Source organism: Capra hircus, chromosome 1 (genome assembly GCF_001704415.2).
Source record: "Capra hircus breed San Clemente chromosome 1, ASM170441v1, whole genome shotgun sequence".
In the NCBI taxonomy this organism is placed as follows: domain Eukaryota; kingdom Metazoa; phylum Chordata; class Mammalia; order Artiodactyla; family Bovidae; genus Capra; species Capra hircus.
The window spans coordinates 76,623,106-76,648,250 of NC_030808.1; the positions used below are offsets into that span (position 1 = coordinate 76,623,106).

The window sequence follows — 25,145 nt, forward strand, 5'->3', positions numbered from 1 at the left end:
AAACTTGGGCAAATTTAAACATGGATTGGATGTTAGGTAAGATGAAAAGTTATTGCTATGAAAAGACTATGATAATTAATGGAGGAAAATTTGATTAAAAAGCCGCACATATGGAATGCACTCTTAAAAAAGAAATATATTATCTTTGTACATATATGCATAAACAGAATATCTGGAAGAATGTGCAGATGTTCAGTAGGATTTTAGGAGTAGTGATATAGGCAGAGAGCATATGGTCCCACTATATTTTAGTAAGATAAAGTTTGGTTGTTTGTGCTTTCCAACTTTCTATTATACAATGCACACGTATAACTTTGTTAATAACAAAAGGCTAATTCCAGTTTAAAATGTGATATTAAAGATTTTATAAATTGTATAAATTTATAAATTTTTATTAAATCTTTTTTGCTTATAAATTTTTTATTTTTCCATTTTATTACTTTTTATTTTTTCTTATCACAATTAACAGGACATAATTAAATTATAGTACACAGATTGAGTGGGCTATTTTAATATTTCAATCTAATAACCAGATGTGTATATATTTTGGGCTTATATTATTTTTTCTTTCCAAGCATGTTGATCTATCACTGTGTTAATTGTTGCTTCTTCACAATTGGACATTTGCTTTGCTGTTCACTAGCTGCTTTATTTGGGGATGCTTCATTGAATTACTATGGATTAGGAATAAAGATTCCCAAGGGAATTTTCAAAAAGTTACTAATATTTTTCCTTGGATATGCAAAAATGGTTTTATTGAGAAAAAAATTCAAAACAGTCATAGATTTTAATTATCTCCATAATCTTCTGAAATATTTCCTCCTAGAAACAAAAACTTTCAGGAGGGAAAATTTTGTATCTCTAAAATTTAACTAATCATAATTAATTTTACGCTGCCTTTTCCCAGAAATATTTCAAGAGACTTAATAGAATATACAAAACATGACAGAAAATAAATCATAAAATAAATGTGGGAATAAAAAGTTTAAATGCCAATGTTGAGTAAAAAGAACACAGAATAAATTTTAAAATGCTTAGAATAAAATCCATATAATTAATAAATATAATAATTAATTTTGCTAAATGTCAATTAAACAGTCAATAATATCCATGAAATAAAAGTGAATCAATCACTCTTAATTCTAAGATTAGATTAGTAGTTCTCCTGAGATATTGGTAAAGAGATGCTTGTGAAGTATGAACATCATTTTCAAGGATATATGAGCAAGATGTTATTATCTCATTTTTACATTATCTAGCTTTTTAAATTGGAAACACTTCTTTTGAGGGCTTCAGAAATTCACAACTGTATTCCCATTTTCCAGAGTATTTTGGTTTTATAATCTGTTAAGGTACTGCATGACTATTAATGCTATTCATGTGACTTTCAAGGAAGCAGAAAAACTAAGGTTAAAATTTTGTAGCTTTAAAAAAACTCTTCAGTTTAAAAATTGAAGAATGGTTATATTATGTATATGAGTAAAATCCATGAGCAATCTTTCATTGATATCTTTAAATGTGTATATAACTCTATATTTTTCAAAAAGCACACATTTTGTGAGGAAAATTGACTTTTTTTCAGTAGAGAATTGTGAGCCTTTATTGCTTTCAAGCGAAAACATATTTATTGCATTTTATCATATGTTGGCTATTTTGCTGGGTACTGAGAATCCAGTGGTGAGAGGACACTTGAACCAGTGAATTCTAATATGGCACATTCTTGAAAGGCGTTTAGATGCCCAAGCAATCAATACTAAGCAAACTCCCTGGTTTAGCTGTTAACTGCTGTGGTTTAATGTTTGACAATATACAAGCAAACTTGGAGCAGTGATAAAATAATACACAGATCTCTTATGTTCCTAATGAGGAAGAAAGGCAGCACTGACTCTGATATTAATTTGGTATTAATTCAGCATTTGCTTTTGACATTTAGAGCATAGAGAGGGCACTTTTCATCTTTAACTCCCACCAGTGGCTGGTACACGGAGCTGTTCTTTTCTTTTTCTATTTTAACAGAATCAGAGCAATGGTAAGCTTTGATAAACTGGTTTGAATTTGGAAAAATCATCTTCTTCAGAGTTATCAAATAACTCACTCAGTGGAGAATACAAAAAGTGAGCCAAAAGCCAGGGAAAGAGCTAAGAGCTTGTCAGTCCCTTCAAAGATTAGAATCTCTGGCCTCCTTTGAAAGTTTCTGTCCATTCTTAAAAAGAGTCATATCATTTTAATACCACCACGTCACTATCTCTAGTAGCAATATAGAAATCACAACAAACGTTTTGTATCCCAGCAACCTTATCATCAAATACAGGGGAAGTGTGTGTGTGTGAGAGAGAGAGAGAGAGAAAGAGAGATGGTAAAAGAATGCGAAAGAAAGTAATAATTGAGGAGAAGCAATAGGAGACTCTAATTTTTTGAGTAAGCTGAGCAATTAATTTAGCTGGACTTGAGGCCTAGATGTCTGATCCTGGATAGGCCTGCTATTTGGTTAATTTGAACTCACTTGATTAGTTAAACAACATATACACAGACTGATACATGTCAATTCACACCCTAGTGTCGACAGCATACATTTTGGCAGTCTGTGTTCGAGGGGTCGCGTGTGACCGGGGCATGGAAACAGCTGTGGTTGAATAGGCTTTCCTTGCGGAATAAGGATAGCTCCTCTCAGGTCCAACATCTGTTTGGGAGAGATAAACATAGTGATATAAAAATAATTATGGCTCAGTAAATTTTGGGAAAATGTAATTATATATTCTTCTCTCAAAGAGGCAAGAATATAAATATTTTAAGAAGGAATCATCTCAGAACCCTAGAAGAAAGTCTGAGTTTCAATCTAAAAGTTGCTTTTAGATTTAAAATTCAGCCAAGTAATTTCCTTTTTTTTTTTTATGAAAAGAGAAATTTCCTAGTTTTTTTTTTTAGTAACACATTACATTCTTTAACAACAAGGGTACATTTGATTTGACTCTGCATCTACTTCTCTGTTTAAATATAAATTTAGTCGGTTGTGTGAAATGAGATATATAAGATAATGACACATTGAAATAATCATTATCTATTTGGGTATTGAACACAATTGTATCTGCTTTCCCCCCACCCCCACCTTTTTCAACAAATATATCACTAACTGGATAGTAAGGTTCTAGTATAACAAGTCAGTTGTCCTTGAACAATGGAAATCTCTAATGGTAATAGATAAGTATCAAGCTATCAATATTACTTTGGGCTGGTGAGATGTGTTTCCATTAGGTTGGGAAAAATAACACTGGAGGCAAGGAAGTGTGCTATTTTATTTTGTCCTTACCTTTGAAGAGGTATAAGCAGCATGTGAGGATAGCACCAGCCAAAATACAACCCAAAGAACCAGCCATTCCAAGCCAACAGGACCAACCAAATTTATATTGGATGCCAAGAAATATATTGTGGAAAACCAGAGAAGAACGTTCTACATAAACATCAACAGCATACCAAACAGAGCCAATTATTCCTGGAGCACCTGAAAGAAATGGAAATTGCTAAAAATAATTCATGTCTTTTCCAAATATAAATCCAAGAAGATTAAGTTATTCTATTGTATTGTACTTAAGAGTATTCTATCATGTTGTATTTAAGAGTAGTCTATGACTCCCCTGACCCACCACCCAGACCCATGATTGAAGTTACGTCAACTACATAATCAGTACCTGTAATTTTAGTGATTTGAGGATAAAAACAAATAACTGAAGTAGAAATTGAAAATTTATCTACCACACCCACCATGTAAGAATAGACTAAATATTTTGTTTATTTCAAATAAAATTTAATCCTCACAGATTTGTCTTTCTGAAAATTGACTGGTTTGAAATGATGCAACTAGAGTCCTTTCACAGGTATAAATTACAGGTATAAATTGCATGTCAGGGCTCAGATGGAAGAAAATATCATGGGCAGTTGTAGAACAAAAGATATATGAAAATAGTGTTTCTGAAATCTGTAAGCCCACAAGAAACTCTCACCTTTTTTCCTAGTAAGTCTGTGATTTCCATTTAAGTCACAATTTCATTGCACTCTTTTCACAATTATTTAATGCAACAAGTTTAAGAAGGACCTGATCATGAACACATAGTAACCTTTAGAATACAGGACATGAATTACTATATCTTTTCTGTAATACTGAAACCTATAGGTTTAGCATGAAAATTCTTTTTTTTTTTTTTTTTGAAACTTAAAACAGATGTCATACTAATTTCAAATAGTAATTCCAAGGCTTTGGTCATCTTGGGTGATTTAATTCAGTCATTTCTTTAGCCATTCCTGCAGGAATTTTCTTCATTGACTTATTTTTCTTTAAATTTAGTTTTGATATTTTATGAAAAATAGAGTAGATTATCTAGTGATGTCTTCAAAAGAATTCTAGAACAAAATTGCATAGCATTAAAAGATGTTTAAATTTGTTAAATAAAGTACATTGTTACGTACAAAAGGTTTCTGTTTTCACTAAGCTGGATATGGGAATAGATATTTTGAAAAGAAAAAAAACTAATAAATTATTGTGACTTTTTAGTGCAAGCTAAGGATCCTTAGGGCCTTGTGTGAAAATATCAGGGAGGTCCCATTTTTGACCATGTGATGGGTGAGACTTTCTGCTATGAGCTTACTCTGCCCACTTTGGGATCTTTACAGCAACGATTAAGAATGGATACTATTGCTGGGGCTCTACCCTAATTTGCAGACCAAAAAAAGGAGACAGATTAAGTTAACTGGCATAAAGTCCCACATTACACATATATACATATCTCCAAGTATTTCTAGTTTTAAAATTCTCATCAATTTACCCTTCACGTCCCAGTCAGGTTCCCACTTAAATTTGCTTTGGTGACTGTTTGCTGCTATCAAAAAAGAAGATGGTTTTCAATCTTCCTACATTTTGGTTTTTTCATAGTACACTTACTCTCAATTTGCATTATAATCCAAGAAAGACACTGGGTCTTATTTAGGATGACTAATTTGAAATTAATGGCTGACCTCAGGAAAATATCAATTTTGCTGTTTCACTAATAAACCCCATATAAAGTGCGTCTTGATTTATTGTTTTTTAGTCTTGCTTGATTTATGTCTTCAGAAATCCACTTATTCTCTGCTTAAGTAAAGATAAGATCATACTTGTTTATTGTTACAGATATGATCATATGAGTTGGCACATGAGAAAAGTCTAATATAGAACTTGATACAACTTCAGTTCAGTTCAGCTCAGTTTAGTCACTCAGTCATGTCTGACTCTTTGCGACCTCATGAATCGCAGCATTCGAGGCCTCCCTGTCCATCACCAACTCACGGAGTTCAGTTCACTCAGACTCACGTCCATTGAGTCCGTGATGCCATCTAGCCATCTCATCCTCTGTCATCCCCTTTTCCTCCTGCCCCCAATCCCTCCCAGCATCAGAGTCTTTTCCAATGAGTCAACTCTTCGCATGAGGTGGCAAAAGTACTGGAGTTTCAGCTTTAGCATCATTCCTTCCAAAGAAATCCCAGGGCTGATCTCCTTCAGAATGGACTGGTTGGATCTCCTTGCAGTCCAAGGGACTCTCAAGAGTCTTCTCCAAAACCACAGTTAGAAAGCATCAATTCTTCGGCTCTCAGCTTTCTTCACAGTCCAACTCTCACATCCATACATGACTACTGGAAAAACCATAGCCTTGACTAGACAGACCTTTGTTGGCAAAGTAATGTCTCTGCTTTTCAATATGTTATCTAGGTTGGTCATAACTTTTCTTCCAAGGAGTAAGTGTCTTTTAATTTCATGGCTGCAGTCACCGTCTGCAGTGATTTTGGAGCCCCAAAAAATAAAGTCTGACACTGTTTCCACTGTCTCCCATGAAGTGATGGGACCAGATGCCATGATCTTCGTTTTCTGAATGTTGAGCTTTAAGCCAACTTTTTCACTCTCCTCTTTCACTTTCATCAAGAGGCTTTTTAGTTCCTCTTTACTTTCTGCCATAAGGGTGGTGTCATCTGATACAACTTAGGTCATTGCAAAGAATTGGTAAGAATGTGCACAGGCAAGGTGGTGGCAGCTTGGGGCTTACTTTAGGATTTAACTTCAAGAATAATCACCAAAAAAGTTTTTAAAAACTTAAAGCTTTATATACTTTTTAAGTGGTTAGAAATTGTTTGAGGACATCAAAAACCTTGATTAGGGATATTAGCCAAAGATTAATATCTAATTACAAAACTAAGGAAGCAGGGTTGGTGGATGCGCTCCTTATTCCTTCATTCTAGAAAAGCAAGTCACATATGATCCTAAAATGAACTCCTTCAGAACAATACCCTTCTTCATCCCAAAACCTTAGTTGAGTATCTTTTTCCCCATCACTAGTCCAGATAAGTACCTGCTACTAGTAATGTGGTTCCAGCAACAAAGCTGAGGCGGACTTTGATGTATGGCTCGTCAGGGAGGAATTTCACGCAGTCAAGTCCAAGGAGCAGGGTAATAAATCCAAATCCAGCTAGAATATCTGCAGTAATCATCAGTGCCCGAGTTACCACCAGCTTCACTAGAAGATTAGAGCATGTGGTTTCAACATAATCAGAGGAAGGAGACATGTTAATACATAGAGGTGCACCAAAGAAAAAAAGACAACTGCATACGTCAACACATGCCCAGTGAATACAATCACACTTTAAATGTGCATGAACTTGAAAATAAATACTCTTATTTAATTTTTTCATAAAATTCAAAAGTATTATAAGACTACTGACATTAATTGTTTAAACAAACATTATTTGTTTAAGCATTGCTTATTATGATCCTGTTGGCCTCTTAGCAAAATGCCTGGCATATGGCAGAGACTAAATAACTATTTCTCTTTTTGCCTCCTGTTTTGGAATGAGTCTTGTTCACAAGTATTAGCTAAAAGCTATATGGAAAGTAGAGTATTTCTTCTTCCAAAGATATCCAATAAATATTCAGTAAATAATTAATTACTATATGTGTTTTAATTTTTATTGAAAAAGTGTAAATAATTGGTTAAATTTTAATATAGAGGAGAAGAATAAAATATTTCCAGATGTCTCATGCCAATTCAGGTGGAAGCCATCAGCAGATCTTTAGAAGAAGGAACTTCTGTTATTAAGTAGACTATTTCTGGAAGCCAGAATCATATTTTCTTTTAATTCCTTTATGTTGTGACCCCTCTTGGCCAACACTCTGCATTAATCTATCCACCTTGCATTGTCAACTGCACATACTTTAAAGCCATCACCAATGAGAATATTTGGCAGAAAATCTAGGAAAGAGAAGATCAGGTAAATAGAAGTGGAATAGTAGCAGTCATCTGTAATGGGAACATCAGCTGTGAAAGTTTCCTCAATTGTGAGTCCCAGTGATACTAAATTAAAACTAGGATAATGTTACCACTAATGGAGGATTAATTATCTGAAGTCAGAACTATTGGTACTTTAGCTGGCTAGTGGAGAGGAGTAATAAAATTTATTGCTTTGATGTTATAGTAATTATTTTACTTTCATAGTGATTTGGGGTTTCATTTGATTGAAATAATTTTTTCCCCAATGATGAGACCACTTTAGGGCCTACTTAGTTATAGACTGCCTGTAAAAATGTGGCCAATCTTCCTCATTTCAAATATAAAATATTTTCATAATCCTTCTAAGAGAGGAAATCAATGCATAAAATCAATCTATACCTTAAAATGTGAATATTTAAGATATCAAAAAGTGACGATATTTTTAAAAATTTGACTCAAATTTAGGCCAAATCTGAGTTTCGTTTTTTTTTTTTTCAAAATTGAAGAAAGAGAAAAATATGTAACTTGTTAGGTTGATAGTTTTTATATTTCGACAGATCTCCTTGATCCACAAATGGTATATACAAATAAGCCTCCTGTTCAGCACTCCAAATCAAGTGGTCCCACACTCTGGAGTATTTCCCTTGAAGTTTTGTAAGTCTCCTTTGAAACTTAGGTCAACAGGGCCAGGATTGTCATCTGGATAGAGTGCCCTGAAATCATTGTGGGCCCTGGTCTTCCCCTGTCTGACCTAAACTCCTATACAAAGTGTGTTTCAGATGCTCTGTGGAACTTGAGGACTCACTCCTGTGGTGTCATCCAATAACCATATAGCTAATCCAGTTTCAAGAAGGCAGCTCTGCAAGTAGGTTGCTAATGCTGGCCAGTCAGGAATCTCCTTTTGGAGATTGTCTGGGATTGGGCTACCAGAATATTGAAGGGGTGAGATGGATTCAGACTAACAGTATCAACAGAGTCCTAAAAAATGCCTGAGTCTAAATACCCTAAGTAGGCCAGAGCAATGAGAAAGCTGATCTAATTGTGATTGTATAAAAGATATCAAAGACTAAAAATAAAATCCTACTCTCTTATAGGTAACATCATTAACTTAGAGGATACAGCTCATTAGTTTCTTAGAACAGATTTTTATTTCTTTTGTCTTTAAGCATATGGTAGAATTTTTAAAGAAAATTAAGAGATTTTTTAGGATATTTTTAAAAAGTAATAGATAAAAATATATCAAGAGGAAAATGTGAAGTAGTATAGGCAAAAGATACAGGACCATTTTAAAGTACAAATAGTGGCTTTCTCTGTGTAGTAGGCTTATGAATGATTTTATTTTCTTCTTGCATAAATATACATAACAATATTTTAAAAGTTGGAAATATTGTATCTTTCTATGTTCTTCTCAGCTCTAAACGTAGCCCTGAATTTCTAGAATAACCTAGTGTTCACACGAACACAAATGTCCATTCCTAGACTAAATCATGCTTCTTTCTAGGTTAGTGCAAGGAAAAAGAGAAAACATAAAAGGTTCTTTTTTTTTTTTTTTACCAAAAAAGTGAAATAAAAGCTTTATGAATTACGTTAAAAAGTATTCCAGTCACTCAAATCCTAAATGGCAGAGAATGCTGTTTTTAGAGTGCAACTCCTTTTAAGTGCTTTTTCCTGGACTGAAATAGCTGTCCTGGGGAAAAGTCACATTCTAAGGGTTTACTTTTCATTTATCTTAAGAAAAGAAGTTGCCATGTTGTACCACCAGCCATCATTTTATTTGAAAGAGACTAAAACAAATTTAATTTAGTGACTACACCAGTACTTTAGCACAATTTGATGTTCTAAGTAAATAAATAAATAGTATGGAGAAGAGTGGAGAGAAATCAGTAATTAGGCTTTTCAATCTGTGAAGTCTCTATTCATAGAAACAAGGGCCTTGTTAACACCTAATTATAATTTAAAGCTAAATGTAGAGAAGATGAAGGAACTGGCTTTTTGTATCTGCTAATAATGTGTCACATATCTGAATTTTTTTCATTCCCTGATCCCACAGTCTGTGTCTCTTTGCCTCTTTGTCGCCCTATACTTCTGTCTCTGTATCTGCCCCTCTGCCTCGACCTTCTCTCTTTCTTAGCAAATCATTCACTGAAATATTGTAAATTTTCTATCTGACCTAAGTCATTGCTAAAAGACTTCTCTGAAATCTTTTCATCTAACCTATCAACTCTAATCATAAAAATCACTGCCCTTAAAGAATTAATTTCATTTTTTAATTGTTTACTAAGAGCCTACTGTGTGTAAGGCACTATAACAGACTGTTTGTGAGATAGCAGAGCTGAATAAGGTAACAATTTTACCCTAAAAGAATTTATGAATAGATGGGAAAAGATTAAATATGCTAACAATGCTTCAATTCACATTTCAGAAATAATAAACTAAAATTTTAATCAAAACATTTAGAACTGAACAGAACCTTACTATAGTATAGTAGAAGACAAAAACACATCATGGAAACCTGAGTTCAATTTCCTTTGGTCTCCCTGCCCTGACAAGGAGGGATGTGTAAGGCATACGTACAGGAGTGCTCAGCAAGTATAGAATCATACTCATCACAGGTGCGAATTCCATCAAAAGCGTTTGTGACACACTCCCACCAGAGGCCTCGACATTTTGTGCTCACCTAGATGTTGGAGAAGACAATATGTGAAACAGCCAGGCAGACACACTTCAGTTTACCTTGATCAAAGGAAGAACTTGGCTGTTATGAGACTAATAGCAAAGCACAGTGCTTACAAGCACTGTACGCATTTCATTGACAACAAACACCATACATTCTAGAGTATTTTCTCTTAAGCACCAACAATAAAGACTTTTCTCAACAGAAAGTAAACTTATTTCCTGACTTGGGAGTGGAGGGGGAATATGTCATGCTGAAGACGGATAAAATCAGAATTAAACACATTCAGATGCCTATGATTGGTTCCATCAAGTCGATCTAATCTGGCAGCACTTCATTTTGCTATGCTGACATTTACTCACCAAAAAAAAAAAAAAATCAATATAACAATAGATGATCACTGTTGACATCTTGAATCTATTAGGAATGTACATTAGCTTTTCTTTATCATGAAGATGAATCCCATGAAGAAACATGTTATTATACACGAAATTCATAGATTTAAAATAATGGTCAAAGAAACTTATACATGAAGACAACAATAAATGAAATATAAAGACCACATGACTTTGCCCTTGCTCCACTGACAGACTACAAATGCTTGAGCTATGATGTGGATGTAAACAAACTGAACATTAATTTCATAAACCTGACATCTGTAAACCACTACTACTTAGAAATGTTGTACAGATGATTCGAAATATCCACTTTAAAGCTAAAAGGTAGCAGTGTCCTGAAACTTCTCATACTTTACAAGCTGTAAGTCAAAATAGATTTCCTAGAATTATAAACATGCCAACAGGAAATGTTTTCAAGTATTCTTGACAGAACTGTTGCATATGGAACAGAGCTAATATGATTGCTTATTCTGATTCAATTACAGATTCACATTATTTTGGCAATCTGGTTATAGTTTAGTAAGATTTAACCAAAAATTATCTTGGAAAATGAAAGCTTAAAATTTTCCTTAAGGAAAGAATAAATAACAGAGCAGAGTGGCAAGAGAAATGAAAGGCAGGGAGATTATAACTGATGTGGAGAAGAAAGGAATATAGAACATTTTTCTTGGCAAAATAAAATTATATCAGAGGATAACTGTGCTATGAAACTCCCTGCCCCATGTCCTGCTTTGAAGTTGTTTGTGCAGCAAATAAGACTTTACTACTGGCTGAAAGTGAAGTCCCTCAGTCGTGTCTGACTTTTGTGACCCAATGGAGTATAACCTGCTAGGCTCCTCCGTCTACGGGATTCTTCAGGCAAGAATACTGCCATGGGTTGCTGTTTCCTTCTCCAGGGGATCTTCCTGACACAGGGATCAAAGCCGGATCTCCCACACTGCAGGCAGACTCTTTACTGAAGTGACTTAGTACACACATCTGATCTGAGACACCACAGAGACTAATAATTTAATACAGAAAATTCATCTTATGAAATATAATATATGTTTCTGAAGGAGGATTTGAACATACAAAGTTATACGAAAAATGAAAGTGTTAGTTGCTAAGTTGTCTGACTCTGCGACTCCACGGACTGTAGCCCACCAGGCTCCTCTGTCCATGGAATTCTCCAGGCAAGAATACTGAAGTGGGTTGCCATTCCCTTCTCCAGGACATATTCCTGATCCAGGGATCAAACCTGGGTCTTTGGTGTTGCAGGCGGACTTTTTACTGTTTGAGCCACCAAGGAAGCCCAAAGTTATATACACATAAAATGTAAACTATAACTGACAAAACAGACTTTAAATTGACACTCATTACTTGTGTTGTTTCTTTGAGCAAGATCTTACCTTTTTGAACCTCAAACTCCTTGTCATTATATAGGAACTAATGCTGAAGTGACTATAAGAATTTAAAATTACAAAACATACATAGTACAAGTGATTTGCTCAATAAATGATAAAATTTGTAAAGTACTTAAACATCATAATAACCTGAGTAGTGACTAAGTTCAGCATTACTAATGAACCATATGAAAGTTGAGAAAAGTAAATGTAATTGGTTGAATGGCAACACCTGTCCCCAAATGTGACCATGTTCTAAACCCCAAAACCTGTAAATGGGACCTTATTTGGTAAAAGGAACTTTGCATATGTAGTGAAATTAAGAGTTTTGAGATAAAATCATCTTCAATTACCAGGGCGGCCCTAAATCTAGTGACAAGTGTCCTTATAAGAGACACACACATATACACGCAGCAATATTCAAAATGAGTAACCAACAAGGACCTATTGTATAGCATATGGAACTCTACTCAGTTATGTGCCAGCCTGGATGGGAGGAGGGTTTGGGGGAAAAAGGATGCATGTATATGTATGGCTGAGTACCTTCCCTCTTCACCTCAAACTACCAAATATTGTTAATTGGCCGTATTCCAATACAAAATAAAAAGTTTAAATTCTGAAAAAAAGAAGAAGAAGAGAAACGCAGAGGAGAGATAGAAAGAAGAGAAGGAGGTCGTGTGACCACTGAGGTGGACTTCAGAGTGACTCAGCCTCACGCCACTGAAAGCCTAGGTCATCAGAAGCTGGAAGAGGTGAGGAATGCATCCATTCTCTTCTAAGAGCCTTCAGAGGCAGTGCAGCCCTCCCAACACTTTGACTTCAAACTTCTGGCCTCCAGAACTGCAAAAGAGTAAATTTCGCTTGTGTTAAGTCAACAAAATGTGGTAATGTGCTATGGCAGCCTGGGGAAATGGATATAGTAGAGATGGTTTGTACTAAACTATCATAATACAACAGAAAAAAAAGCCTTCTCATAGCCTTTTACTCGTTGGAGTCTGAATGAACAGAAACACACTGGATCTGGTTCATTACAACCTGAAGTAGGTTATGTGGACCTGAAGTCACTATTCTAATAATCAGAGATTGACTAATAATCTCCAATTTCCTGCTAACTTAGCTACTAAAATGAACTAATGAAATCTAATTTAGTCATTCTATGTGAGGTATTTAGAAAACGAGATGAAATATATATTTGAGGATACTTATTTTAAGCTAAAAAGTATTTTTTTCTTGCCAAAATAATCCAGTAGTGCTGTCATTTTTCAAGGCTATTGATCATTTACCTGCAATAACCGTATTTAGAAAAGCAATGAGCTCATTAGGGGAAACAAGGAATCCAATTTCATTAGGTATTAATGCTTTAGGGCACAATATTAGATTGTTTGGTATTCACACTCAGTCAAGGTACGTGAGAATAGTGGCTGTAATTAACTAAACTTCTGTGTTAATATAGCACTTACTGGAGACACTCTTAAAGGTGCCTTTGTGCACAAAAAAACAAGGTTAAAAGACTGTAGGTTATTTATCACATTTAGGAAAGCCCTCCTTGCCTAAAATTTAGAGTCTTCACTTATCCTTCTGTTGTATAATGGCTTATTAAGAACTCTCTAAAAGGCACAAACATAAGTGAAAGTTAGTCACTCAGTTGTATCTGACTCTTTGCAACCCCATGGACTGTAACCTGCAAGGCTCCTCTGTCCATAAAATTCTCCAGGCAAGAATATTGGAGTGGGTTGCCGTTCCATTCTCCAGGGGCTCTTACCAACCCAGGGATCGACCCTGGGTCTCCTGCATTGCAGGTAGATTCTTTACCCTCTGAGGAAGGCAAGCAACTCTATAATTCATAAAGTTTTAAGAAAAGGTTCTTGTAAAGCAGACTGATGCTTAAAATATTATGGTTAATATTTCTTAAAGAGCAAAACTGTGGTGTTGGAGAAGACTCTTGAGAGTCCCTTGGACTGCAAGGAGATCCAGCCAGTCCATTCTAAAGGAGATCAGTCCTGGGTGTTCTTTGGAAGGAATGATGCTAAAGCTGAAACTCCAGTACTTTGGCCATCTCATGCGAAGAGTTGACTCATTGGAAAAGACTCTGATGCTGGGAGGGATTGGGGGCAGGAGGAGAAGGGGACAACAGAGGATGAGATGGCTGGATGGCATCACGGACTCGATGGACGTGAGTTTGAGTGAACTCTGGGAGTTGGCGATGGACAGGGAGGCCTGGCGTGCTGCAATTCATGTGGTCGCAAAGAGTCGGACATGATGACTGAGCGACTGAAATGAACAGAACTGAAAGGGCAAAAATAACATTAACTATAATTTTATCTCACAGTGTTGTCCAAAATGGACAATTCCAGATTTAAGCTTTGTCCTCTTAACATGTGATCCATATATTAATAGATAACATATAAAATAAAAGCAGTAATTTTTATTTATATCAATTTTTATTTTTTAATTATAAAAGTATGATAACACATTTACAGAAGACTTGGAAAATACAGAACAAGGTTTCATGTAGTGCCACTATATGCTACCATTATCTTTTAAGTAGATAAATTAAGATTTTTAGTTGGAGTTTCAATATCAAATTCAAAAATTAACAGAATGAATCTACAGAGAAGTAGAAGGATAGAATAGATCTGAAAAGCACTGTAAACCAATTCAACACAATTAAGATTTATACAATTTCTACACAACGGTAGAATACAAACTCTATTCAAGTTCCCATAGACTGCAAGCTAGGAGACACTGGAACGTATCTGAGGATGTAAAACAAGGAGCAAAAATTTCATGGTCTAAAGGCACTGAAATCATAACAGAGCCTGTTCTCTTATTACTGTGGAATTATGATATAAATCAATATCAGAGATACTTGAAAATAACCCACATATTTTCAAGTGTAATATGACATTTGCCAAGAGAGATCTTTGACTTAGCCATTGAAAGCCTCCATAAAGTTAAACTGATAAACAACATAGAGGGCGATTGCAAAAAGAAAGCATTTACTTTTCTATAAATAATGTTTTCCCTGGTTTGTTTTTCACTTTTTAATTTTATTTTTAAAGGGTTTTTATTTTTATTATTTATTTATTTGGCTGTGGCACATCTTCGATCTTTGTCACGGCATGTGGGGTCTAGGTCCTTGGTCAAGGATCCAACCCATGGCCTCTGTGTGAGGAGCGCAGAGCCTTATCCACGGGACCACTAGGGCAGTCTTGATACTTGATGAATTTTTATATCATTTCAATGAATAGCTGTTGATCCTGAAGTGAGGAGAAGTCAGTTTACCCAAGGTGTGACAGGAAAAGTACAAGACGCAAAATGAAGCCAGCATAAATTTCTTAATATGTACTTTTTGCCAACAGTAAAACATAAACATTTTATAAGAGTACAGGTTTCTGGCCAATCTGGCCACCAGGAATTCCTAGTTCCATGTAGCAACAATTAGCAAGAACTGAGTGGTTCTTCAAATTTCTGCCTATCATTGAAACCTTACCTCAAAAGTATGCCTTCTTCCATGAGATTCTCCCAGTCTCTCCAGCTGGAGTTAATGTCTTCTTGGATCCCACAGCAACCTCTCCATATTTCTATAGCATGTATACTGTTGCATTACCTTTTCATGTGCATTTATGTGCATCAGTCTCCCGAGTCTGTCTTTCAGACTATGTTCATTCATTCAGTGTCTGCCCCATGTCAGTCAACCAACTAATGCTGAGGATACAGCAATGACCAAGACAGGTATGGCAGCTTGCCTCAAGGAGCTTACAACCCCTTCTCCTCAGTGTATAATAGATGCTCAGTAGATGTTTACTGAGAGAAAATATTTGTCAATTTATTTCTAATCCATACACATTAACTCTCATTTCAAATTTGCCATGGAAAATGGTTACTGAAACATTAGATGTACAGTTGATGCTTAATATGTCCTTTCAGCTTGACTGGATAGAGTAGAAAAGTCAAATCCAGGAGTCTAAGAACTATTACTGAGATTAGGAGTTTATACTGATTGGATGTCAGCCTGGACCCTATCTACTCAATTGACTCTGGAAATTATTTACCATGGTGGTAAGGATGAACAGGATACCACATAGACAAGACTTAAGGAAATTAGATTGATAATATCTTCCATTTGAGTATGAAAGTCAAAGTGAAGTTGCTCAGTCATGTCTGACTCTTTGCGACGCCATGGACTGTAGCCTACCAGGCTCCCTGTCCATGGGATTTTCCAGGCAATAGTACTGGAGTGGATTGCCATTTCCTTCTCCAGGGGATCTTCCCAACCCAGGGATCGAACCAGGTCTCCTCCATTGTAGACAGACGCTTTACCATCTGAGCCTCCAGGGAAGTTGAGTATATAATGGCAAAAATTAATTCCTTAATCCTGGGATTTCTTATTCTAAACTCTTTAGCAGTTTCCCATTAAGGCATCTCTATCCTAGTCTTTGCCAGTTTCTCTTTTTTCATCACTCTGTGTTACAAGCAGCAACACATAATTTTGCCTACATTGTCTTCTTACTACAATTTTGCGTGTGTGTCTTGCCTCTATATATTTTATACATCTTTTGAGAAGAGACAAACTTAAAATACTTTAATTTACATTTTTCATATGTAGTAATTATACACAGCAAGTTAGTAAATATTTATCCTTGGCTGACCACTATCAAACAAGATTTTTCTTTTTCACTATGCATTATGTTATAAATGCATATGAATTGGGATTTATGTGTAAATATAAAATATAGGAAGAATAATGCACTAGCCAAAAGAAAACTGGGATAAGTCATGAAGATATATTCTTTTAAAAACCACGATAAAATAGAAACTTATAGTTTCACACCACTTTGCCAACCTCATGCTAGTGTATTGCAATTTTGAAGATGCAACTTACTGGTTTCCAGTACTTACTTGAATATATTTATTAAAATGCAAAAGTTTTAAGAATATTATAGTAAACAACGTTTTCTAAAACATGAAACATTTTCACTTTGAACAAACATGGCTTTTGAATTTTTTCATACTAGAGTTCTGAACTTTTAATTTTTATATTTTATTTTCTTTTTCTTACTATTCTAGGGCCTAAAAGAACACAAGACAGGTATTTATAAGGATGAGGAAGCAAGATTAAAATAAACTTAATAAATGTCATCTTTCTCTTCTACTCCATTTACATACCATGAATTTATTTGTTAAAATACGTTTGGTTAACTCTGCTTACTTAGCTGTGAAGCACTGGCTAAAGCTATAAATGGCAAGAATGGGACAATGCAAACTTAGTTGGTAAAATATAATGTCTGTGGTCTTCATGATAATATCACATAATTTACATATATGGACTATATAAGTATTTTCATTGTAATATTTATTGTTTAATTTAAGCCATATATTTAATCATTTTAGAATGTTTTCCTTATGAAAGTATGGTATCTTAATTTTGCAATATTTACTATCCAGTGACAGAGATCACAATTTATGTTGAGTGAATTATTATAAAATATTAATTTCCTTTTATATCTCTCCTTTTTTTCATTTCTTTCCACCTTTGAAGCACCAGGAAGAAAGGCTATATTTTCTAGATGAGAATATTCTCTTCACTAATTTTATTATACATCTCAGGGGACTGGATCTTTATTGTTATCTGATTAAAAAGAGGAACCAGATCCACATATTGGAAAAATTTAAATTGCAACAAGATGAAAAGTCTTGCCTAAGAAAAAATAATGATCTTTCTACAGAGATACTTCTTGTTCAATGTGAGATTTCCAAATAGTACTTCATATTTTATTTCATTTATTTATTCATTCTTTTAGTGAGTGTGTCAAGTATCATAATAGGTACCCATTCGGTTTATATCAACAAATACCTCCTAAGTTCCATTATTTAGAAGGAGGGGCTAAGAACTGTAGGAGACAATGAGGCGAATTAAAGAGTATTTGTAGCCTCGAATGTCTGCTGAAGGAATTGGAAATCAGTTAGAAAGTACAACAAATAATCAGAGTATATGCTAGTTATAGTAATTTAAATATTTACTTTATATCTGAAAGAATTGTAGCATCATTAATGCTTGTCTTATTTCTGAAAATTGTCTTATGTCTTAAAGAATTGTAGCATCATTAATGCAAATGGAAATCCCAGGGGAAATCTGGTTATGAAGATAAAATGAATCCAAACATGGATTACCTTTCATTTGAGGTCATAAAATTTTAATCATAGCATTGCTTGGTATATAGCAGATCTTCTCAGTAAATAACTAAGAAAAGTTGAACTGAAAAATTAAAAAAAATCTTGTGAAAACATTTTTTATTTTTGATAATTGAGAGACCAATAACTTTGTAGATAAGCTACTTTTCAATTTCACTATGGATAACAGTTAGAACTGGACATGGAACAACAGACTGGTTCCAAATAGGAAAAGGAGTATGTCAAGGCTGTATATTGTCACCCTGCTTATTTAACTTCTATGCAGAGTACGTCATGAGAAATGCTGGACTGGAAGAAACACAAGCTGGAATCAAGATTGTCAGGAGAAATATCAATAACCTCAGATATGCAGATGACACCACCCTTATGGCAGAAAGTGAAGAGGAATTCAAAAGCCTCTTGATGAAAGTGAAAGAGGAGAGTGAAAAAGCTGGCTTAAAACTCAACATTCAGAAAACGAAGATCATGGCATCTGGTCCCATCACTTCATGGGAAATAGATGGGGGAACAGGGGAAACAGTGTCAGACTTTATTTTTTTGGTCTCCAAAATCACTGCAGATGGTGACTGCAGCCATGAAATTAAAGAACGCTTACTCCTTGGAAGAAAAGTTATGACCAACCTAGATAGCATATTCAAAAGCAGAGACATTACTTTGCCGACTAAGATCCGTCTGGTCAAGGCTATGGTTTTCCAGTGGTCATGTATGGATGTGAGAGTTGGACTGTGAAGAAGGCTGAGCGCCGAAGAATTGATGCGTTTGAACTGTGGTGTTGGAGAAGACTCTTGAGAGTCCCTTGGACTGCAAGGAGATCCAACCAGTCAATTCTGAAGGAGATCAGCCCTGGCATTTCTTTGGAAGGAATGATACTAAAGCTGAAACTCCCGTACTTTGGCCACCTCATGCGAAGAGTTGACTCATTGAAAAAGACTCTGATGCTGGGAGGGATTGGGGACAGGAGGAGAAGGGACGACAGAGGATGAGATAGCTGGATGGCATCACTGACTCGATGGACAGGAGTCTGAGTGAACTCCGGGAGTTGGTGATGGACAGGGAGGCCTGGTGTGCTGCGATTCATGGGTTCGCAAAGAGTCGGACACGACTGAGTGACTGAACTGAACTGAACTGATGAATAACGAAGAATTACACATAATATAATAACATATTAATAATGTTATTAATTCACAATTTATTTTCTTTTAAAATGCATTTAGTAGAATACTTATGCTATTTTGTCTTTATTCTCTGCCTTAGTCTCCTAGTTTGACAAAAAGGGAACAATCATAGAAACTAAAATGGAAAAACCAACAGCTCAGAGAAATAAACAGAATTTGTCCAACAGAATCAATAAAGAAAATAAGAACAGAACTTAAATCTCATATTTTTCCCTTCAGTGAACATTCCACAAAATGTCATCTCCTCCTCCAGAACAAAAACAAAGCAATAAACTGCAGATAAACGATAATATATCTAACATTCATTGACTGATTCATATTTGCCTGGTACTGTGGTAAATACTTTAGATACATAGGCTCATTTAACCCTCACAAGACACTTATGATGTGCATATCATTATTCTTCCTTTGTAGGAGAGGAAATGTGGTTTTACAAAAACATTTGTCTAAATTCACACAGTTATTGCCTGGCAGGTTGAGATTTCATCTCAGGTCCTTCTAACATCAGGTTCAACCTGTAAACATCCACCCTACAAAGCATGACCTCTCTGGCCCTCACAAGGTGCTGTGCAACAATCAAAGTGAAAAAGAAATGGCATGGTGTGGGAACATTTCTGCTTAATAACTTTTGCATAAAGATTAATCTTCCTCCATTTAAGCTCGAGGTGAATGATTCCATCCTTCCTTCCGTTGCTCCAAAACAGGAAAGTGGATTTCAAATTTTACTTCTCCTTGTGCATCAGCCTTGCAATCAATTATCAATCCCACCAATTCAAGTTCTTTAGCTTCCCGTATCATCACAACTTTTAATGCTTAGTGCCACACTAGTTTAGATTATCAATGTTGTCCTCCTGTTCTATGGGAAAAGCTTCCTAATTGGTCTCCCTGTAATTCATTTTACCTTTTCTAATCCTTACATTAGCTAGAATGATGGATTTTTCTAAAACACATATCTATGTTTGCTTAGAGTGAACCACTTTTGTCTATGATATAAGATCTATGGTAGTGGTTTAGACCAGTCGTGTCTGACTCTTGCAACCCCGTGGACTGTAGCCTGCCAGCCTCCTCGGTCCATGGGATTTCCCAAGCAAGAATACTGGAAAGGGTTGCCATTTCCTTCTCCAGGGGATCTTCCCAACCCAGAAATCAAACCTGGGTTTCCTGCATTGCAGGTGGATTCTTTACCAACTGAGATAAAGAAAAGCCTCATATAAGAATTATATTTTACATGAACACAAATCCCTTGATGATCCAGTACCTATATTCTTTCCTTACACTGGAAAGTCTTTCCATGCTGAAATATGTCCAAAGCCATTAACATACAGCATTCTCATACCTAGATCCCTGCCTATATCATATCCTGTGCTTGCAATATTCTCTTCTTTTTCTGGCCCTTTCACCTGTTCCTCTAGTCTGGATTAGATACTTCTGGGTAGTCTTCACTGATTATTCATGATGGAGTGAGCTGGCCACTCAGAGGTACCTGTAATCACAGCATTCACTGGCCATAGCATACTGTGTCTATCAGCTCACCTTTCTGTCTCTCCCAATATGCTGGGAGAAATGTAAGGAAGATCCAAGACTCATCCTCTTTCATAATGTGTACCCACTACAGTATCAGGTAGACAATAGGTATCAAAGAGCATTTGTGGAATGATAGATGATAGAAAAGAAAGACAGGAAGCACAAACAGAGGGGATAAAGAGACAAAGTAGAAGAGTAGGGGAGGGAAAAAAAGAAGAAAAGGGAAGTAGAGCATAAAAGACTTTTTAAAAGGGAGGAAAAAAGAGAAGGGGAGAATGAAATGAGAGGAGGAAGAAAGAGAAAGAAAGGAGGGAGGGAGGAAGAATAGAAAGGAAAAAAAAGATGGAAGGAGAGTGGGAAACAAGAAGAAAGAACATATGAAGCTACAGAAAAAGGAAGACTATTAACATTAGATTTCCTAGTGGAAATTTCTGGGGAGGCCGTAGATGCCATTGGTCCTCCTGTGTTGGCTGGCCATCTCTCTGGAAAACATAGTCATGTCTCTAGACAGAGTCATAGCCAGGGAGTTCTGATGTTGAAGGATATAAGACTGAAAAGGACCTTAAAACAACTGAATTCGACTTCATGTTCATACTCGAGGAAACTGGGCCAAAGACACGAGCTGCGACTTGCTCAGTAGAAGACAGTTAAGATGCAAACACAGGCTACAATAATCTCAAAACCCAAGTTCTTGTCACACTGCAGTGTTTCCAGGACACATGTGGCCCAAGAATGAAGGAGGAGCAGCATTATGGCTCAGGACCCCTGCTGCCTGACTTGGGGCTGTGCACGACACAATCCCATGTGCTTTTTTCCTAATGTTTTTATTTATTTTTTTTTTTATATTGGAGTACCGTTGATTAGCAGTGTTAAGCCGGTTTCAGGAATATAGCACAGTGATTCAGTTATACATACACATGCATCTATTCTTTTCCTTAACTCAAAGAACTTTTCTCTTCGGGGCAGGTGTAAATAAGACAAAATACTATTTTGTTGTATTTTGAGCATTCTCTAGTAAGGCAAAGGGGTATTTGAGCTTTATCTGCCTCCTGCTCCCTGTTACTCACATTTGTTCTGTATTTTTGCTATTTGTCCTCTCTCAGAAGACCTCTGCTGCCATTTCTACTTTTTGAAAACCTTTGCATCTTTTTGAGGCTTTGTTCAATGGCTTTTACTCCTTAAGGCTTGCTTCAATGTTCCTGACAGGAAATAATCGCCTATCTTCTTTGTTCCCTTGGTACTTCATTTCTTTCTCAATATGAGTTGGCCTCTGCCCTTTATTATAGTTTCATGGTATCTTTGTTCCTAAGTGTATACTCATGAAAGGCAGGACCTGCTCTTGTTTTATCTCTGCCTCCCCTAGTAGGATTAGCAGAGCACCTTTTACATGCATACATTTCATGTGTGTTATGTTATCCTGAACTGTAGAATTCATTTTGCCACTTTGATGTCTTCATCACAATAAAAGATTAACAAAGTTAAAAATTCATTATATCCCTTTTTGTTCAAATTTTCTATGACTATGCTTTTTTTTTAAAGCACTTTTATTGTGTCAACTTCTTTTTTTCCAATAGTTGTTTAAAGTGAGTTGTTAATATGGACCAATTATATATGTATATATATCCATGAGAAGGAAGCAAAGAGGGAGAACAGTATAATTGTCAGTGAGTATCATATCAACATTTATGGAAAATGTTATGACTTTACATGTTGCCAAATGAAGGCGCAATTATTATGAGAGATCCACAAAATATTGACAAATAAAGAGACTGTTGGAGAGAAATTTTAAAGGTTCTTATAATGGGAAGTCTTCTTGGGGAGTGTTTATTATGATACATTTCAGGTACAAGATATATGAAAAAAGCTAGGGACTACTAACTATAGTCCAAAGTTTGCAAGGATTTACTGGAGGTGAGTAAACTGGACTGCTCATTGCATTCATTTTCACTAGAAGTGTTCTTGCACAGAACAGATGGCAAATTGTTTGTATGTACTGAGATGAAATCAAGGAGACACTTTAAGTGCTAGGACTTCCAATCTATCTCAGCAAGGTCTGACCCTTTTAAAATTTTTATTTCTTATCAAGTGAAGTTAGCAGTTCCATCAGCTTAAGGGGAAAGATTTTCAAGTTGATTTAGAAAATATTTTAAGAATGTTTTTAGATGTGATTTTGCATATTTTTAAAAAAGTAATTTTAAGTGTGCTCAAGTCCAGCATATTTTTGTATTCATCACCTAGTACTGACAGTCCATATTCTAGCAAGCTAATGGTAGCAGAATGTTTCTATCTGCACTTTCTGAGTACTGTTGAAAGGAGAGTTTTTTATTTCAGTCACCAGTTATGGGCATGGTCAGATAATGCACCCTGGACTAACATATAACAGACATCCTTTATAATATTTCAATTCTACAACAATTTCCAGAAATATAATTTTCAAGTGCTAGCTAAAGAAATACTTAAAACTCTATTGGCTTTGAAGTGCCATGTAGGAGTCAGAGGAAATTTAAAAGAAAGAAAAAATAAATAAAACAGAAACATAATAATACACAGAAAAACAGAGAGATTATTACTTTCCATCTGAAACTCCAACATGAGAGTTTAACAAATAAAATTAGTAGAAAATATAAAAACTTGCCCTTGGGTATCTCTCTTAAACTTCATAAAGTTACAGCATTTGTTAGAGTAAACTGTTCTCTTCAGGATGTACACAGGAGAACATAGTGGGTTGCTATATATTCTTTATTTGAGTTCCTGATACAGCTTCTTTTTCTTACCTACACTTTTTGAGGCCTTGCTAATGAATAGTTGCTGATTCTGAAGAATTGATTTTTACCTCTTTCAGATTCTTATAGCCACTGAAAAAAATTCTATATTTCAAAATTACTTCATTCAGAACTTCTCTAGTGACAACAATAAAATTTTCAGATATGAACCGCTCACTCATCTCTTGGACGAACATTAGATTCCCAAGAGCAACTCATTTTTAAAAGAGGGTTTCTTGAATCCATATCTGTCCCTGCACTTTGGGACACACTGGAAAGATTTGGTTTCACGCGGAATTTTTTATCCTATTTGGGAACTCCTTAAAAGAACATTTTTTCATTACACAGTAATTGGGTAGGTTTTATATGACTTGAGTTTAATCACTTGATCAACTTTTAGGTGTTCATTTCTTAAGAAAGTCTATCACATTACCCTTAATGCTATATTCAAGATTAGCAAATTTCTATTTGTGAGGAAGGATGTTACTGGAATGTTATTCAATTGGGTATACACAACAGTGGAAGAGGTGTTTCTGGAAAGCTTATATAATTATGCTTGCAAAAGTTTATCTTTATTAAAAAAGGGAGATTATCCAGTTACCTCATCTGTAAAATGGGATAACAATACCTACCCCATAGATGAGCTGTGTGTATTAAATAAGTTAATAATGTAAAGACTTAGTAAGTACCAAGTAAGGAATAAGTCTGTCCACTTTGGCTAGTACTACAATCACTAGTCCTAGAATGTAATGTGACAGGGGGCTTAGAGAAAAGTTGGACGGACTTGGGTCAGTAAAAGAATCTACTGACTTCTTACCTCCAGGGAGTCATCTGCATTCACCATCCAACAGTCTGTCCAGGTGGCCACGACCAAGAACCCAGCGGAGAAAAATGCAAAGAAGCAGGCAACATACTGAAGAAGATCCCTCATCCTAGCGAGCAGACTGTCTGGAAAGGACACATGGGAAGCTGCCAGCCCTGGGCCCAGTCTTCTGTGCTTCTGGTTCCTGGGGATGTTGAAAATACTGCTCTTTTCCTTTTCCTTGCTCCCCACTGCAGGTGTCTTAACAAACAGGCTGCAACCCACAGAGGGGTCTTGGAGGTCATTATCTGCAGCAACCAGCCTCCAATCAGAAGCCAGGTCAGTGAAAGGACTGAGTGTGTTTTGGGTGGGGGAGAAAAAGAGCCCTGTTCATGGTTTCTGCCCAGACCGTGGGCTAATGGGAGATGATGGTCACAAGAAGCACGTGCCAGCGTCAAGATGGAGAGAAGGAAGAAGGGTTACACCCCATGCTGACGCCTGTAAACTGATCTTTCTCAGGCCCTCCAGGGAAAGTGAGCTATTCTCCTCCTCCCCTCAGTAAGGGGGCTACACGGTTGACCAAGCGCTATTTTATTATTAGGACTATTTTAATATTCGCTAACTACCTAAGACAGGCTACTGGTGAAACTATGCCAACAAGGGCTTGCTCAAGGGAGTTTGCATTCCAAAGTGCTGGGCAGAACAGCCCATAAAGGGTTCCCAAGCACCTGGGCCCCAGGTAGAGCCATGGCTCCTAACCTTTTGACATCATTCAGTGGGAAAGAGTACGCATTTTAATCCAGACAGCTCAGGGTATAAATCCTTGTTCTGAAGTTTATAGGCTGAAGGCGCTTGGGCTCCAGTTTCTGTAAAATGAGGATATTAATACAAGCAGACATCATGACGTGCTTGGGAAAATAAAACAATATTGTGTCTGTAAATCATTT

General features: G+C 35.9%; 1 protein-coding gene across 1 annotated transcript; it reads right to left on the reverse strand.

The window, feature by feature from the left end:
• On the reverse strand, positions 320–24,665 carry CLDN16 (claudin 16). The gene is given in 7 exon segments (XM_013963838.2): positions 320–2,680; positions 3,308–3,499; positions 6,372–6,536; positions 9,861–9,963; positions 24,214–24,354; positions 24,356–24,412; positions 24,414–24,665. Coding segments are annotated over 7 exon segments (882 nt in total). The 5' UTR covers positions 24,504–24,665; the 3' UTR covers positions 320–2,546.